Raw genomic sequence first — 17,155 nt, forward strand, 5'->3', positions numbered from 1 at the left:
CTACAAGTTGTTGATTTAAGCCTCATGAAGAAATATAGACAATCGTACAAAATGCCTGGGGATGTAGCTCAGCGGTAGAGCGCATGCTTCGCATGTATGAGGCCCCGGGTTCAATCCCCGGCATCTCCACTAGTTATTAAAGTCAAATTTAACAAATGATGTTTGAAAACTTGACAAACAAAAAACTCTTCAAGTTAAAGAAATAGTGCACGAGTAAAGGCAAAAAGACCACAGTTGAGATTTAGCTTACAAATTGCTTTCTAGAATTTTGCATTTAGTCAATGTCTCGCTCAACCTCTAATCCAGCTCTGATTCATTCTGAAAGTTGGTTATCTACACTAAGGAAGTTGTTGTGGCCGAGTGGTTAAGGCGATGGACTAGAAATCCATTGGGGTCTCCCCGCGCAGGTTCGAATCCTGCCAACAACGAAATATATTTTCAGAAGTTTATGCTCAACAATTACGACAATCATTGCAGACACATTTCGGGACCATCTGAGAAAAAGAGCACCCTCAAAACTGCTTCTTTGCTTCAAGTTGTTGATTTAAGCCTCATGAAGAAATATAGACAATAGTTAAAAATCTGTAGGGGATGTAGCTCAGCGGTAGAGCGCATGCTTTGCATGTATGAGGCCCCGGGTTCAATCCCCGGCATCTCCACTAGTTATTATTGTCAAAGTTAACAAATGATGTTTGAAAACTTGACAAACAAAAAACTCTTCAAGTTAAAGAAATAGTGCACGAGTAAAGGCAAAAAGACCACAGTTGAGATTTAGCTTACAAATTGCTTTCTAGAATTTTGCATTTAGTCAATGTCTCGCTCAACCTCTAATCCAGCTCTGATTCATTCTGAAAGTTGGTTATCTACACTAAGGAAGTTGTTGTGGCCGAGTGGTTAAGGCGATGGACTAGAAATCCATTGGGGTCTCCCCGCGCAGGTTCGAATCCTGCCAACAACGAAATATATTTTCAGAAGTTTATGCTCAACAATTACGACAATCATGGCGCACACATTTCGGGACCGTCTGAGAAAAAGAGCACCCTCCAAACTGCAACTTTGCTACAAGTTGTTGATTTAAGCCTCATGAAGAAATATAGACAATCGTACAAAATGCCTGGGGATGTAGCTCAGCGGTAGAGCGCATGCTTCGCATGTATGAGGCCCCGGGTTCAATCCCCGGCATCTCCACTAGTTATTAAAGTCAAATTTAACAAATAATCTTTGAAAACTTGACAAACAAAAAACTCTTCAAGTTAAAGAAATAGTGCACGAGTAAAGGCAAATAGACCACAGTTGAGATTTAGCTTACAAATTGCTTTCTAGAATTTTGCATTTCGTCAATGTCTCGCTCAACCTCTAATCCAGCTCTGATTCATTCTGAAAGTTGGTTATCTACACTAAGGAAGTTGTTGTGGCCGAGTGGTTAAGGCGATGGACTAGAAATCCATTGGGGTCTCCCCGCGCAGGTTCGAATCCTGCCAACAACGAAATATATTTTCAGAAGTTTATGCTCAACAATTACGACAATCATTGCAGACACATTTCGGGACCATCTGAGAAAAAGAGCACCCTCAAAACTGCTTCTTTGCTTCAAGTTGTTGATTTAAGCCTCATGAAGAAATATAGACAATAGTTAAAAATCTGTAGGGATGTAGCTCAGCGGTAGAGCGCATGCTTTGCATGTATGAGGCCCCGGGTTCAATCCCCGGCATCTCCACTAGTTATTATTGTCAAAGTTAACAAATGATGTTTGAAAACTTGACAAACAAAAAACTCTTCAAGTTAAAGAAATAGTGCACGAGTAAAGGCAAAAAGACCACAGTTGAGATTTAGCTTACAAATTGCTTTCTAGAATTTTGCATTTAGTCAATGTCTCGCTCAACCTCTAATCCAGCTCTGATTCATTCTGAAAGTTGGTTTTCTACATGTAGAAAGTTGTTGTGGCCGAGTGGTTAAGGCGATGGACTAGAAATCCATTGGGGTCTCCCCGCGCAGGTTCGAATCCTGCCAACAACGAAATATATTTTCAGAAGTTTATGCTCAACAATTACAAGCAAAACACTCTTCAAGTTAAAGAAATAGTGCACACGTAAAGGCAAATAGAACCCGAAAAGTCTTTATGAACAAGGGCCTTCTTGCACAAAGACCTTCATTTCAACCCCCCGAGGCCATTCTGCATTGGAAGTCTTTTTTACTTTTGGTATATATTATATATCTTTCTAATAATTAGTGTTTTCTTGCAACTGCAATTGTTGTTCTGATTTTTTCCTACAGTCCGTTCTGAAGGAGTTAAAGGGAAGGCCCTCCCTGGGTCTCGAACAGGCTTATAGTGCAGAATTAGATTTTTCGGCCACACATCCTCCGCTGCCATGGCAACCGTTGAAAAGCTGTGTGTCGCCCTGGCTGAGGAGGAGTTTGTTGTAAGTTTCACGACAGAACCAGACAGCGCCGGACTGAAAGTTTGTTTAAAGCGGTTGTGGGCTGATCCGAGGAGGGAGAGGGACAGAGGAACAGTTATTTATCCAGGTATGTGAACGTTAATCCAACAACTGTTCGGTTGTGATTTCTTTTTTTGAAGTAAATTTAAGAGATGTTGTTCGACAAAGGAAATTGTGTTTCATGTTGTGCAATTTTATTCTTTTTTGCAACCACTGATGCAAATGATTTTTGAAGTTCAAACTGTGTTAGCTCATTTGAAAGCTAAAAGACGATCTATGTAATCTCCGGGTTTTTTGGAAAGATAGACTCACTTACTAATATATTCAAAAACGTTATAATCAGTTTTGTCCTACCGTCATATCATAATTTAAATATTGCAAAATCCTGACCGATGCCTGGAAAAACATCACCTTTTCAGAAACACAGGAATCTTGCATGTGAAATAAACAAAGCTCCTCTGTTCCTCCTCTGGACCACAACATTCAGAACAAGAAGCTGATTCAGAAACTATATTTTTAGTGCAGCTTCCTCTTGTACTGATCAGGATATTTATTCACATATAGTTCAGTTACCAAACTGGCTGTTTGTTTAACCCGTCGACACTGACGGTGAAAGCCAGACTCAAGCCGGACTAACCCTAACCCTAACCCTAACCCTAACGGACTCATCACTTCATCAGTTTAAGTGCGTAGCCCAGATCTTTCGTTACTATTTCACCATTCTTCTTTCAGTCATCCCCGTGGGACTCAGAGGTCGCCATGTTTTCCCTGTCGGAGCTGGCGCCTCTGAACCAGCATCAGGGTCGGTGTAAACTGTTGAAGCCCTGGTGGGAGGTCTTCATGGACTACCTGGTGGTCCTGATGCTGATGGCATCCGTCCTGGCTTGTACGGAGCAGCTGTCCAGGGATCGAGTGGTGTGCATTCCCATGGATCCAGTTATCACTGTGAACGCCAGCAATCGCAGTCCCTCCACTAGCGGGCAAGCACCGACTCCAGCTCATGATCCACGCGGCGCCGGCCCAAATCTTCACTCTACAGGCCGGGGTAGACGCACACACCTGGCCTACCAGCAGTATGTTTACATTAGCCAGGTACTAATACTAGCCAGAGTCATTAAGAAACGATGACAGAAGATGTTTCAATGATTTAAATGATTGACTGTCGTGTCCCTGAAAACAGCAATAACTAGAACGGGCACTCGGTAGAGCGCATACCTTCGCATATCACAAGATTGGGCATTGAATTATGAACATGTTGGCATTAGTTGCATGTCAATTGGATAGAAATTGACCGCGCTATGGTAAAAAGAAGATGTTGACCTTTTCATGACCTTGACCTTTGACCCGATCGATCCCAAAATCTAATCAAATGGTCCCCGGATAATAACCAATCATCCCACCAAATTTCTTGCGATTTGGTTTAATACTTTTTGAGTTATGCGTGTAACACGCATACAAATAAATAAATACACGGCGATCAAAACATAACCTTCCGCATTTTCAATGCGAAGGTAATCAGTATATATATATATATATAGATATATATGTTATTAACAATGGATGAAATGACTTGAATACAGCAACAAAGCTCTAAAAACACACTGGATGTTCCCAGACCGGCACTAAACAGCAGATAGAAACTATTAGTGGCGAGCTACTGAAGCAATTAGCCGCTAACGAGCTAGCTATTTCCACCAGTTTCAAGTTTTTTATTTGTTAGAGAGGGACATTGATGAACACTTTAAATTAAAATGTAAACGCACCTAATTACAGCCGCAATGTACAGGCTGAGTGTCCTGGAGGAAAAGGTCATGCCAAAGTGCAGTATAGTAATAAACTACAATGGAAACTAGAAACTAGAATGGGCACTCAGTAGAGCACATACCTTCGCATATCACAAGATTGGGCATTGAATTATGAACATAAAAATTGACCGTGCTATGGTAAAAAGGGGATTTTGACCTTTTCATGACCTTGACCTTAACTTTTGACCCGGTCGATCCCAAAATCTAATCAAATGGTCCCCGGGTAATAACCAATCATCCCACCAAATTTAATGCGATTCGGTTTAATACCTTTTGACTTGTGCGAATAACACGCACGCATACAAATACACGGCGATCAAAACATTACCTTCGGCATTTTCAATGTGAAGGTAAAATAAAAAAGAGTGACCATTGGACTAAAATGCACAACGAGGTCAGAAACGCAACTCCAAAAGAGATGAAGTTGCTCTGTACTGGCCGAAAGTGTAATTGCGTAACTGTGTGCTAACTAGTTGTTTAAAGGGTGATGATACATCGTATACTATGCTGTGTTCACAAACTCCAGGTGGACAACGTCATTAGGTTAAAGTCTCTCTTCTATCTGTCTAGGTGTGCTACCATGAGGCGTTGCCTCTGTGCTCCCGCTTCTTCCCGTACATGGCCATGCTGCAGTGCCTCATGCTGGTCGCCAGCGGCTCCTTCTGGCTCCACTTCCCCCACACCTCCGCCCGCATAGAGCACTTCCTGGCAATTTTGTCAAAGTGCTGCGAGTCGCCTTGGACCTCTCAAGCCTTGTCTCACGCCGTCCGGCAGGAGAGCATCCGAGAGAAGGAGGAGGAGGAGGTGGTGGAGGAGAGAGGACCGCCCCAGCCTCCTCCCTCTTCATCTCCACCTCCTGTAACACGCATGGGACGCACGAGCATAGACTCGGGCACGGACAGCCCGCTTCTGAAGAGGTCCTGTAGTGCGTCCTGTGGCGCCCCTCCCTCCCCGTGCCCGTCCACCCTCTCCTGTAACTCCGCCATGTCGTCTACACCCGTCGGGTGCCCGGTGCACTTTCCTTCCTCCGACCGTGTCGTGGTGGACAGTCCCAGGCAGGTGGTGAGTCTGGGTAGAAGTGACGGGGAACAGGCCAGGGCGCTGTTCGAAAGGGTCAGGAGATTCCGGTCGCACTGCGAAAGCTCGGATGTCATCTATAAGGTGAGCGATCCTCAAGTCTAGATGGTTTATAGACGATATCATCTTCTTTGTCTGCGGTCAGTCAGCTGAACTGGTGAAACATTTCCTTTTTGTTCTTTATCGTCCGAAAATGTTTCATGATGTGATGTTATAGGACTTAATATTGATAGCAACCTGCTCCTATCTTTATTTTATTAATTTATGCTTGTATATTAGCATAAATGAATGAGATTATGTTTTCTTTTGTGTATAATCACATGAAGATATTAATCGTTGTGTTTTCATGACCTTAGAATGAGCGTTAATATCTACATCGGGAGCAGGTCGTCTTCACGGGTTCCCAGGGCGGCCGAATCCAACGCTGTCTCCAGATATTTACGTTTTCTTGTTTTCGTGTCTTCACGCTCGGCTCACGGGAAACATTTCACTTGGTCGCAATCCGCAAACTCCCTACTGGATGAAGCCAAATGCTCCACACGAGACCTTTAAAAGAGTTTAAACTCATAGCACAAGTGTGATCAGGCTTCATTGAACGATGTCAGCTGGTTCATGATGCCTCCCCTCTCATCTATTCAGGTCTACTCGGCTCAGACGGTATTCAAGTTGCTGATGGTGACGCTGATCTTGAGTTACACCATCCCTCTTCTCAGCTCCCTCTCCTTCACCCACACCTGCCACCCTGAGGAGGAGGCCTTGGTGGGCTACTCGACCTTCGAGTGTATCCACGTGCTCTCCTCCCTCCTACGCAAGCTGCTGGTGGCGTACCTGACCCTGCTGGGGCTGTACGGCCTGCTCAACTTCTACACCCTCGGCTGGATTTTACACAGGTTAGTGCATTTGTGCGTAGTAGCTATACCGGGATATATGTGTATAAATACCCTAAAACTGTATATTTTGATTACAACTTTCAAGCTGTACTTTACTTTGTCTCCAGCAACAAGAAGCTGCTTTCAGAAAAAATGAAGTTCTGATATACAGTAAATATAGCTATACGATACCTTCCGGGCACAAAGTAAGCGACTAGCTGGTGGCCATAAAGCATTTAGCTGCTGGAGAGCCAGATATTACCCTGAAGGAGTCGGAGGAGACCAAAACAGAGCTTAAAGGACAGCTCCTAATGAACCATGGTGGCCAGGCACACGACTCCAAATGAATACAAATGTGTCTCCATGTGTTCTGAAATGTGTAGATTAATAATTGCTGTGAGTTTCAACTGATTTCCATACTTGATGACGAGCTTTTGAAACTTATCGGCAGAGATTTATCGCAACCGGGGTTCGAAACACGGGAAATCATTTGAATATGTCATTTGAAAAACAAAATAAACATGTCAAATGGTTGATACATAATTTGGTTGAGACCTGATTGTTCAAAGGGCCTCTAACGCATACCAGAGGCCTGGTAAGAGGATTAGAGTATAAAGCCGTGTTTTGGGAGCCTGTGTGATATACTGGTCTCGTTCTGTGCCCTACTTAGCTCTCTACGGCAGTATTCCTTCCACTCGCTGAAGGAGCCGTGCTCCCTGAGAGATGTCCCCGACCTGAGGAACGACCTGGCCTTTCTCCTCCACATGTTGGACCAGTACGACCCTCTGCTGGCCCAGCGTCTATCCGTCTTTTTGTCTCCCGTCAGCGAGAGCCGGCTGCTGGGGGAAAGCTTCGAGAGATGCTGGGGGGAGGAGAAGCTGCGTGCCATGACGAGCGTGGACTCGGAGGGCTGCTCCAGACTGCAGCTGGTGGCCCTTCCTCGCCTCCCTCCGGCCCTCTTCGCCCTCAGCCAGCTTCAGGTCCTCCAACTGGAGCTCATCGCCGATGCCAGGTTCACCGCACAGGTGGCCAACATGACCTCGCTCAGGTGAGCGTACGTTTGAAACGATGCAAATCAAAAGTGGCATCGAGATATGTTGTCGAAAAGCACAATACACAAGTATCATATCGATTCTTCACCCCGACAGGAAGCTCCACCTCTATCACTGCACGGCAGCGGTGGATCCCGGTGCACTGGGAGTCCTCCAGGAACATCTGGAGGTCCTCCACCTCACCTTTACCCAGGCGTCGGAGATCCCCGGCTGGGTCCTCTCCCTCCGCGGCCTGCACGAGCTCCACCTCTGCGGCCGCCTGAGCAATGACGGCGCGGTGGGCCGCGGCTGGGCGTTGGGGAGCCTCCGCCAGCTGCGTCACCTCCGCGCGCTGGTGATCCGAGGTGCGCTGCAGCGGATCCCCGGGGAGCTGTGCGAGGTGGCCGGCAGCTTGGCGAGGCTGGAGATCCACAACGAGGGCACCAGGCTGCTGGTGCTGACGGGCCTGAAGCGCATGGCCGACCTCACCGAGCTGCTGCTGCAGGACTGCCGGCTGGAGCGCTTGCCCTCGGCCCTGCTGGCTCTCGGCAACCTGCGGAAGCTCGACCTGCAGCACAATAACTTGAGGACTCTGGAGGAGCTGCTCAGTCTGGCTCACCTGCGCCGCCTTTCGTGCCTCCGGCTCGCCTACAACCGTATTCTGGCACTGCCGGCCAGCGTCGGGGCGCTGCGAGGCCTGGAGCTCCTGGATCTCTCCAACAACCAGCTTCAGGGCCTCCCCCCGGCGCTCTTCACTCTGCGGCGCCTTCGCAGGCTCCTGCTGGCTGGTAACCTGCTGGAGGTGCTGCCCGCGGAGGTGAAGGCGCTGCAGCTGCTCACAGAGCTGGACCTGAGCGGGAACCGGGTGGAGAGCCTTCCCCCTCAGCTCTTCAGTAGCTGTTTGGAGCTGCACGTCCTGAACGTGGCTCGCAACTCTCTCGGCTCGTTACCCAGCGGGGTTGCGGCTCTAAGTCGGTTGTGCAGGTTGGACTTGCGCAGCAACAGTCTGGAGGAACTGCCCGCCGAGCTGGGCTGCTGCTCAGGGCTGCAGGGAGGCGGTCTCCTGGTGGAAGACTGGCTGTTTCTATCTCTGCCTCCACAGGTCAGGAACTTCCTGAGACGTTCTCCTCGCGCCCCCTCCGGTTCTCACTCAGAGCGTCATTCCCGCCCAGATTCGGAGAGTTTCCCATACTTCTCTCCGACCCAGTGGAGTTTCTCTTCTGCTCTGGAATCACAGATATAAGTATCCGAACACGGATTCGCGAGATTTTGCATTCGCGATGCTTTCGGGCAAAGTGTTGACCGGCTGTCAGAAGGCAGCTTTCCTCTTGGTCACTTTAATGAGGGGCTTTAACAACCATCATTAGCCCACTGTTACTTTATAGTACACGTTCTGCACATAGATTCTCTGACCACACAAATAACTGAACTAAATTTTGTGGCAGGACGATAAATAAGGTTTTCACCAATTTATGTTGCGTACACTTTGTAGTTACATTGAGTTAATTATTCATAGTAAATGGACTGAAACATGCAAAATGCACCACCTCTGTTAACCTCATTACTATTTACATTTTTTAGAGAATGTTTAGCACTTTTTCCCCAAAATAGACGAGGAGACCATCTGCATGTGTTGTAGGGTTGAATAATCGTTGCGGATAAATAACTGTTTAACTGGAAGAGGGAAAAAACCATTCATAAAGTATTACTTGCAGGGATCTCTCTGAATATAATATGGAACAAAGATGTGCGTTGTTTGATAACAAAATATTTATCATTAATACATAAATTACTCAAATTTGTAATAAGATGACGATAAATACACTAATTCATATGTGTACAAAATATAAATACACAGTATAAAGACAAATAAACATGTTTATTTTTGATTGCTCCTGTTTGGTCATTTTATTGTGAAAATGACTCCAAAAGTGTTCACATGCTATCAAGTCCGATCTGAGGCTGGTATGATCATTTACTGCAGGTTATAGTCTCCACACCACAACAACTTAAAAATCAAACTGCTTTTTATTAACTCAATTATAAGTGGTTTGTACAGTACAGTACAAGTAAATGCTTTCATATTTTATTAAATAGTAAAGGATTGTCTTTCAGAGCTGAAGAGAAACCCTTAAATGTAATACTACTCTGTATGTGTGTATATATATATATATATATATATATATATATATTGTTGGAAGTATGGAAAATTAATGTGCATTTTTCGTGGGTCAAAAGTCCAGCTGAAGATCCTGAGGCACAAAGTGTGAATTACGAGACCATAGAATTAGTACAGACGTAGCTTACATGTTTAAAGCAGATCCACGGAGACACCAGGGCCATAAATCAAGCCGGCGGAGACGGAGGGAGTTGGTTTCAATGTCAAAAAGAGTGAATGTGGGGATGAGTTAGGTGCCTCGTATCTAAAGAAAAGGGGTCCTTTTCTGTTGTCTGAGGGTTGTTATTCTGTCCTAGCAATTGTGTGCATCCTTACAAGGCACAGACAGATAGCTAACCAAAGAGTGCAGAAGGAATGACGCTCCAGAATGTTTTGTTGATGAACTTTACTTTCAGATGTTCATTCTTTAGTTAACTCTGTTGCTCTTCCTTTCTCTCTTTTCAGTGTGGTAAAACTATAAAATAAACAGAAAGACAACATATCACATATGTCTTATTACTATATCGTTAAACATGTATCTTGTAAACAAGCAAAATACAAAACATATCTGACAATAACCACAAGCTACATAGTTAGCAACCACGGGCTAGTTAGCAAGCTAGTCATGCCAGCATCGGTTCATAACCAAACGTAAAATTATGCTAATTCATTTTCTTTAGAATTATCACAGAGGTATTTTGTAAGTGTTACCATCTTATGTCTCAAACAATTATAACATAGAACACTTACGGACGTATTTACTCCAAGGATCTGACCGCTAGAAACTGCTTCGATCCATACAGCTCTTTGAACAGGTTAGAACTGGATTTTGGCGGAGCAAAACAAGGCACTTAAGGTGCGATACCAAAATACACCAGCAGGTGTCTTTCTTGGACAAGCTTAAACAATAAAGAGAGCAAACTCAGTAAATTAAGTCAGAACACTCCCCGTCTGGTATGATTAATATTATACCACTACATTACTACATTATCCCGGGAAAGCAGCAAAACAACATCGTTAATGGGTCTCAGATATTCTTTTACAGTCCCTTGATTTACAGTCTTGACCATGACCTTACGAACTCTGTTGTCACTGCTCGGTATGGCTTTTGTGATAAGTCCTACTGGCCACTCTTTGCGTTTCACCTGACAGTCTTTGAGCAGGACGACGTCACCTTCCTGAAGGTTCGGCCTGTTCTCTGTCCATTTCCTTCGAGGCTGTAGAGTTGTTAGATATTTCTGTCTCCATCTTTTCCAGAAAGAGTCCGCCATGTTCTGGACTTGTCGCCACTGACTTTTGTGCAGATGATCCATTTTGAAGTCGCCCGGAGGGGCAGGAGCGATGCTTGCTTTCTGGGTCAGTAGCATCGCAGGTGAGAGGACTTGAGGAACCTCTGTGTCGGACAATATGGGGGTCAAAGGTCGAGAGTTCATGATGGCCATGACCTCAGCCATAAGTGTGGTCAACACTTCGTGTGTGAGTCGTGTGGCGCTGTTTGTCAACAAAAGTCCATCGAGGATGTGCCGTGCGACGCCAATCATTCTTTCCCATGCTCCTCCCATGTGGGAGGAATGCGGTGCGTTGAATGACCAGGTGCAGCCTCGGTCTTGCAAGAAGTTTTTGATCTCTGAATCTTCTGTGTTGATTTGTAGCTCTCTGCATGCCCCTACAAAGTTTGTGCCTCTGTCTGACCGCAGATGTTGAACTGGCCCCTAATAGCCAGGAAACGACGGAAGGCATTGATGAAGCTTGACGTTGACATGGACTCGATCACCTCCAGGTGAACAGCCCTTGTGCTTAGGCAGCTAAACATGACGGCCCACCTTTTGTTTTCTGCGCTGCCGCCTCTTGTGCGGCGCGTCACAACACTCCATGGGCCAAAGACGTCCAGCCCTGTGTGTGTGAATGGAGGATCCACAGACACTCTGTCCGCTGGCAGATCTGCCATTTTCTGATTTTCAAGCCTTCCTCTCATCTTCCTACACGCGACGCATTGGTGGATTAGACCAGAGATGCGTTTTTTACCTTTAACGATCCACAGTCCCGCGCTGAGTATCGCGCCCATGGTAAAGTGACGGCCTTGATGTGCCACTTGACTGTGGTAGTGCTGAATGAGCAGATTAGCTACGTGGTGGTTTGGTGGCATGATCAGAGGATGCTTTTCTTGGTCAGAAAGATCAGCTGCTTGTAAGCGACCGCCCACTCTCATCAGTCCCTCGCTGTCGATGAAGGGATCTAGTCTCTTGAGTGAGCTGTCTTGTGACACACTTCTGTGTTGTGTTAGGCTTTTGAATTCATCTTTGTACGCTTCTCGCTGTACAGCTTTGATGATGGTAGACTTGGCCTGTGAACGTTCTGTTGTGCCAGGTTTCATGCACGTATGCCATTTCTTACAGGTCTGTGTGTCAGTCGATTGAGAGAATGACTTTGCTACATGGGTGAGTGTGGCAATATCTCTCACAAGAGATTTCCAGCTAGAAAAGCGTTGGAATCTGTGTGTGCCTAGCGACGGGTTTGTGACCTTGGTGGCCAATGTGGTTACTTGGGGTCGAATCTCCATGTCCAGATCTGGGCCTTTGAGCTGGAAATGCTCCACCACACTGTTTTCTGCTGCATCTGGCTGTTGCAGGAACGCAGGTCCAGAGAACCAGTTTGTGAGCTGCAAGTGAGCTGGAGGCATGGGTCTCTTGCCGTGGTCGGCTGGATTCTGATCTGTCCGGACATATTGCCTCCGATGAGGTGCTGTGGATGAGTGACAAGCTTCACGTGGTGAGTCAGGGCGGCACAAGAGGGCCCCAGGGCCCCCTCGCTCTTTGACTTGAATGCTTTTAGTGCACGGTGTGAAGAATGAGGTTCTGCCATTAGAGAGTATGTTCGTCTTGTAGACATTAACTTCAGCTGGCTGATGGACCCTGTCGAGGCAGATCTCGCCTACGATGACCCAAGCCAAATCTAAGCGCTGTGCATACGGTGTGTTGTGAGGTCCATTGTACTGCTCACGTACCTTGTGCACACTCAGGACGTCTCTCCCCAGGAGAAGAAGTATCTGCGCATCCGGGTCTAGAGGTGGTATCTTGTCTCGCACCGGAGAGAGGTGAGCAAAGTGTCGTGTGATGTCTGCCGTTGGAATTTCTGACTTGTCATCTGGTATTGTGTTGCATTCGATGAGGGGAGGAAGTGCTACTGTAGATTTCCCATCGAGTGACTCTACTGTGAAGCTACATGCCTTTCTCCCCACCGTCTCAACTGTGCCTGAGCACGTCCTCAGCGTGTAGGGAGAGGAGTCGCCTCCAATGCGGAACAGGTCGAAGAACTGTGTCTTGGCCAATACTGCATAAACATGTTGAGCTCTTTCACGATGTTTTGAAGGATAAACTTTGACCAGACATACTTTGGAGCACGACCTGGGCTGGGGAGAGGTGACACATATTTTTGTGCATTTCGTAGTGACATCAAGTTGCTGTTCGCTTTGCTCTGGTTCACTCTTGGTCTCTTCAGATGACCAGGGGGCGGGACCAGGATGTAGGGCAGACACATGTTTGTCACTGCCACATTCTCTGCACTTAACAGACAGTTTGCAGTCTTTTGCAACATGTTTAGTGGAGGCACAGCAATGATAACAAATATAATTTTCTCTAAGATAGGCCTTACGGTCATCCAGGTGCTTAATCCTAAAGGCCCGACACTTGAAGAGGGGGTGAGGTTTGTTGTGGATGGCACAATGTTTGTCTGGTTCATTGTTTTGCTTGTCTGCTTGGCTGCTGGGAAAGTTTCGAGTCCCTGCAGACACCTCAGTTTTCTTAACAAAGACGGATGGTTTGTTACTCACGTTGACTGCTCTCTCTGTTTTCATGCTGTTTGAGTAATTGGATGAGGAGAAGAAGAAACTCGGATCATTTCGAATCTTTGCTTGATTGCAGATAAACTTCACGAAAAAACTGAAAGGTGGAAATGATATCTTGAACTCTTCTTTGTATCTGGAGCCTTGTGTGACCCATTTTTCTTGAAGGCCGTATGGGAGTTTTTCAACTATGGGTTTCACACCTCTAGCCGTGTCGAGATATGCAAGCCCCGGTGTTAGGCCACTCCACTTTGCAGACTCTAGCTCTTGTAGCAGGTCTCCCAGCTCTCTCAGTCGGCGAGGGTCGTTATTTGAGACGCGAGGGAAATCTTCAAGCCGTTTCAGTAGGGCATGTTCGATCACCTCTGGGCAGCCGTAGCAGTCCTCTAGACGCTGCCATATGGTCTCCACTCCTTTATCTGGACTTGTGACATGGACTGACCTGATTCGCGTGGCATGAGTGGCTGACTCCGGACCAAGCCATTTGACGAGTAGGTCAAGTTCTTCTCTGTGTGTCAGGTTGAGGTCCTGTGTGATGCTTTGGAAAGACGTTTTCCATGCCCAATAGTTCTCTGGGCGATCGTCGAATTGGGTCAATCCTGAGCTCACCATCTCTTTCCTTATCAAGTATGTGGAGAAGTCTGGCATTGGAGGTGGCGCACCAGTGTAGTGGTCCGATGTTGCATGAGAAGGGGGTGCTAGGGGGTACCTGCTTGGCGTTGGAATGTTGTTTGGGCCCACGTAGTCGGCTCCTCGAGGCAGTGGGAGGTTGGCTGTGTGAGAAGAGGGTATTATGGGGTGCCTGCTTGACGTTGAATCGTCATGGAGGCCCGCGTAGTCAGCTCCGCTCAGCTGTGGGTGGTTGGTTGCCTGAGGGAACAATTGAGCAGGGTGTTGCAGCTGAAGCATATGCAGCTGAGCAGTTGCTTGAAGAGGACGGCTTGGTTCTCTGTGGGTCTGCTGGGACGTAAGGAGTGGCTGTGGAGCGTGTTGCACTGGAGTGTTCTGCACGTACTCCCTGGTGCGCTGAGCTCGGTTTTCATCGCCTGTATCCAGTAGCTGGTTGTCTTCCCACTCGGCTGCAGCCTGATAGACGTCTGCTTCTCTGGACGCTGCTTCTGCCTCCTTCTCTAACTGTAGCGTGTGAAGATCAGCCTCCACCTCTGCTTGACGGCGTGTTGCTTCAGCTAATACTTTCTGTTTTTGTTCTTCAATGCGAGCTTTCTCCCTCAGCATAACGGCTTCCTTCTCTGCGTAGGCGAATTTCACTTTTGATGCTTCGGCCCTAGCCCTTGCTTTTGTGGCAGCGTTGCTACTAGCTGTTGATGCGCTGGACCTGCTGCTTACGTGAGACCTCGTTTCTAAAGTCACTTGTGCTTTGTCTTCTTGCGAGGTCGTCATTTTGTAGCTGTGCGTTTCTGACGAGTTGAGTGATTCGAAGTTGCTTCTTTGTCTTCACCCGCTGTGTATTCGTCCTTTTACTATTCTGTCCTAGCAATTGTGTGCATCCTTACAAGGCACAGACAGATAGCTAACCAAAGAGTGCAGAAGGAATGACGCTCCAGAATGTTTTGTTGATGAACTTTACTTTCAGATGTTCATTCTTTAGTTAACTCTGTTGCTCTTCTTTTCTCTCTTTTCAGTGTGATAAAAGGACGTATTTACTCCAAGGATCTGACCGCTAGAAACTGCTTCGATCCATACAGCTCTTTGAACAGGTTAGAACTGGATTTTGGCGGAGCAAAACAAGGCACTTAAGGTGCGATACCAAAATACACCAGCAGGTGTCTTTCTTGGACAAGCTTAAACAATAAAGAGAGCAAACTCAGTAAATTAAGTCAGAACAGTTGTTCTGACCTTAACCCTCTGTATGAAGCGACCAGGTGCCACACACATACACAGGATGTATGCATCCCACTTCCTATGATATCCAATTAAAACCTCTTTGAATTGTGTTTCCAGCTTTCATAGCCCAACTATCGAGAACTAAGATGTGATATTACTGCGGACTGCATAAACATAGGCAGATATTAATGTGTGTTAACATGCCTGTATAATGACTTTCTTTTACACTATCAGGGCTCTCAAGTTTTGAAGACAGGCAAGCGTGAGATTTCCATCAGCACCCGATACAGCTGACCGTTGCGCGCGCCGGCATCGAGCCGAAAAGAGTTGTTGACGGGGGGGGGGGGAACAATAGATCGACGTATTGAGCACCCCTGCATTCAAGCATTAAATAGCCGAGAGGTTTTTTCAGCGTGAGGAATTCGCTATGTGGCGGGAGTGCGTGAGATAAGACCGAAATGCGTGAGTCTCACGCTCAATGCGTGAGACTTGAGAGCCCTGCACTATGATGTATGTATCCAATATGTTCTGCATCACCATGCAAGGCCTAACATACATGTCTTATCTCAAAATCCTGTATGAAAGGAACCGTGAAAGGTTTCTCCCCTAAATCTGAGCTATGATGAGGTATACACGAATAGAGGGGTCAAGGATTTGACCAAACATCATATAAATTAGCTGAAAACTAGTTATCTCTCTTTGATGGAGAGCACTGGGGCCTCGGGTATAAGACCTGAGATTTAAAAAAAGTGAAGAGAGAGTTTGTTGTGCACCAGAGGTTGCTAGAGAGGTTTTCATTTATGTCGCTTTTTCCTTCCTCCAGGCTTCCTGATTGTTTTCACCTGTCATCACACCTGTCTCTATGCTATCAGTGTCAAGTCTGCCCCCCTGATGGTCCCTGTGGTCTTGTTACCATGCTTAAAAATTGTCTCCCTCCAGTCAGTGTCGTCAGTTCGTCTCTCTTTTGCCATGATCAGGTCGGGTTGTTTTGTGCCTTGAAATTTGATTTTTTCCACACACTCGCTTTTCATTTTTTTTGGCAGAACCCAAATAAATAAAAGTACACTTTATCTCTGTCTCTCTGTCTCCGGTCGTGTTGGGTCCTCTTCCAGTGGTCTCTGTTCGCGCAGAGAGAAACGACCAACTATGACGCCACCCCCAGCTGACCGCTTCCAAGAACGCCCACGCCATGCGTGAAGATTTTTCATAACATCAACAAGGAAAAAAAAACTGAAAAAGTGGGAAAGAAAGGAGAGAGCTGAGAGACACAGGGTTGACAAAGGATTAAGAATTCAACAAACAGATGCAAAATGAATTTGCCCAAATGAATAATTTTTTCTCTGCAACAGACCACTCCTCCGGTGACGACATCCATTTGCCTGAATTTACCTGTCTGACGGCAGCTGAGTCCCTCCTCGAGGTTCCTCCTCCCCGTTTGCTGGCTCCTCCGGAGACTCTTTTGAATTGCAGAGCCTTTCTGGTACAGTGTGATCTGCATTTTCACAACCCAGCAGCTTTTTATCTGAGCATGGTAAAGTGGCGTTTATTGTGTCTCATTTAACGGGAAGAGCTGCAGCCTGGGCTACTGCAGAATGGTCTAGAGACACCGAACTATGTTACTCATTGGCCGATTTCATAGAGACTATGAGGCGCATTTTGACCACTCATCGCCTGCTACGGAGGCCAGCAGAAGACTGTTTCAATACGTCAGCTCAACCGTCAGGGGGTTGATTATGCCATCGAGTTCCGTACACCAGCAGCGGACAGCGAATGGAATGTTCGGCGCCTCGACGCTTTCATGACAGGACTTTGGAACCGATAAAGGACCAGCTGGCTCCACTGGAGACACCGATCTGGAATCCTCATCGCTGTGGCCATTCGGATCGATAACCGTCTGGGGAAGAGAGAGCGTCGACGACGCAGATGTTATTCCCAGCTTCCAGAATTCGCCTCAGAGGGTCGCGCCCCGCCAGAGGATTTCCAGCTCATGTTACCGGACCATCAGAGGACTACACTTCGAATGACTCGTGAACCCATGCAGCTTGGAAGAACCAGGCTTTCTGGAGGAGAGGCACGGCTCCCGGAGGGTTG

General features: G+C 46.7%; 1 protein-coding gene and 8 non-coding genes across 9 annotated transcripts; all 9 read left to right on the plus strand.

The window, feature by feature from the left end:
• The first annotated feature begins 57 nt into the window (after positions 1-57).
• Positions 58-129, plus strand: trnaa-cgc (transfer RNA alanine (anticodon CGC)). The gene has a single exon. It is a non-coding gene; the product is annotated as a tRNA-Ala (tRNA).
• A 217-nt stretch (positions 130-346) lies between these two features.
• Positions 347-428, plus strand: trnas-aga (transfer RNA serine (anticodon AGA)). The gene has a single exon. It is a non-coding gene; the product is annotated as a tRNA-Ser (tRNA).
• A 159-nt stretch (positions 429-587) lies between these two features.
• On the plus strand, positions 588-659 carry trnaa-ugc (transfer RNA alanine (anticodon UGC)). The gene has a single exon. It is a non-coding gene; the product is annotated as a tRNA-Ala (tRNA).
• Positions 660-876: 217 nt separating this feature from the next.
• Positions 877-958, plus strand: trnas-aga (transfer RNA serine (anticodon AGA)). Its single transcript has one exon. It is a non-coding gene; the product is annotated as a tRNA-Ser (tRNA).
• A 158-nt stretch (positions 959-1,116) lies between these two features.
• On the plus strand, positions 1,117-1,188 carry trnaa-cgc (transfer RNA alanine (anticodon CGC)). Its single transcript has one exon. It is a non-coding gene; the product is annotated as a tRNA-Ala (tRNA).
• Positions 1,189-1,405: 217 nt separating this feature from the next.
• trnas-aga (transfer RNA serine (anticodon AGA)) lies at positions 1,406-1,487 on the plus strand. The gene has a single exon. It is a non-coding gene; the product is annotated as a tRNA-Ser (tRNA).
• A 158-nt stretch (positions 1,488-1,645) lies between these two features.
• trnaa-ugc (transfer RNA alanine (anticodon UGC)) lies at positions 1,646-1,717 on the plus strand. The gene has a single exon. It is a non-coding gene; the product is annotated as a tRNA-Ala (tRNA).
• Positions 1,718-1,934: 217 nt separating this feature from the next.
• On the plus strand, positions 1,935-2,016 carry trnas-aga (transfer RNA serine (anticodon AGA)). Its single transcript has one exon. It is a non-coding gene; the product is annotated as a tRNA-Ser (tRNA).
• Positions 2,017-2,459: 443 nt separating this feature from the next.
• Positions 2,460-9,880, plus strand: si:ch211-106h11.1 (volume-regulated anion channel subunit LRRC8D). Its single transcript, XM_056406236.1, has 6 exons — positions 2,460-2,526; positions 3,171-3,530; positions 4,814-5,404; positions 5,960-6,210; positions 6,860-7,237; positions 7,338-9,880. Exons 2-6 carry the CDS (start codon positions 3,198-3,200, stop codon positions 8,461-8,463), a joined length of 2,679 nt encoding a protein of 892 aa, XP_056262211.1. The 5' UTR covers positions 2,460-2,526; positions 3,171-3,197; the 3' UTR covers positions 8,464-9,880.
• The last annotated feature ends 7,275 nt before the right edge of the window (positions 9,881-17,155 follow it).

Source organism: Pseudoliparis swirei, chromosome 23 (genome assembly GCF_029220125.1).
Source record: "Pseudoliparis swirei isolate HS2019 ecotype Mariana Trench chromosome 23, NWPU_hadal_v1, whole genome shotgun sequence".
NCBI classification, from domain to species: Eukaryota; Metazoa; Chordata; class Actinopteri; order Perciformes; family Liparidae; genus Pseudoliparis; species Pseudoliparis swirei.

Excerpts from the sequence above, each read along its gene's own strand:
- si:ch211-106h11.1 (XM_056406236.1), top strand. The coding sequence starts at position 3,198 with ATGTTTTCCCTGTCGGAGCTGGCGCCTCTGAACCAGCATCAGGGTCGG. Across the intron at positions 3,531-4,813 it reads AGTATGTTTACATTAGCCAG|GTGTGCTACCATGAGGCGTT; the intron begins GTACTAATACTA and ends CTATCTGTCTAG. Across the intron at positions 7,238-7,337 it reads GCCAACATGACCTCGCTCAG|GAAGCTCCACCTCTATCACT; the intron begins GTGAGCGTACGT and ends TCACCCCGACAG.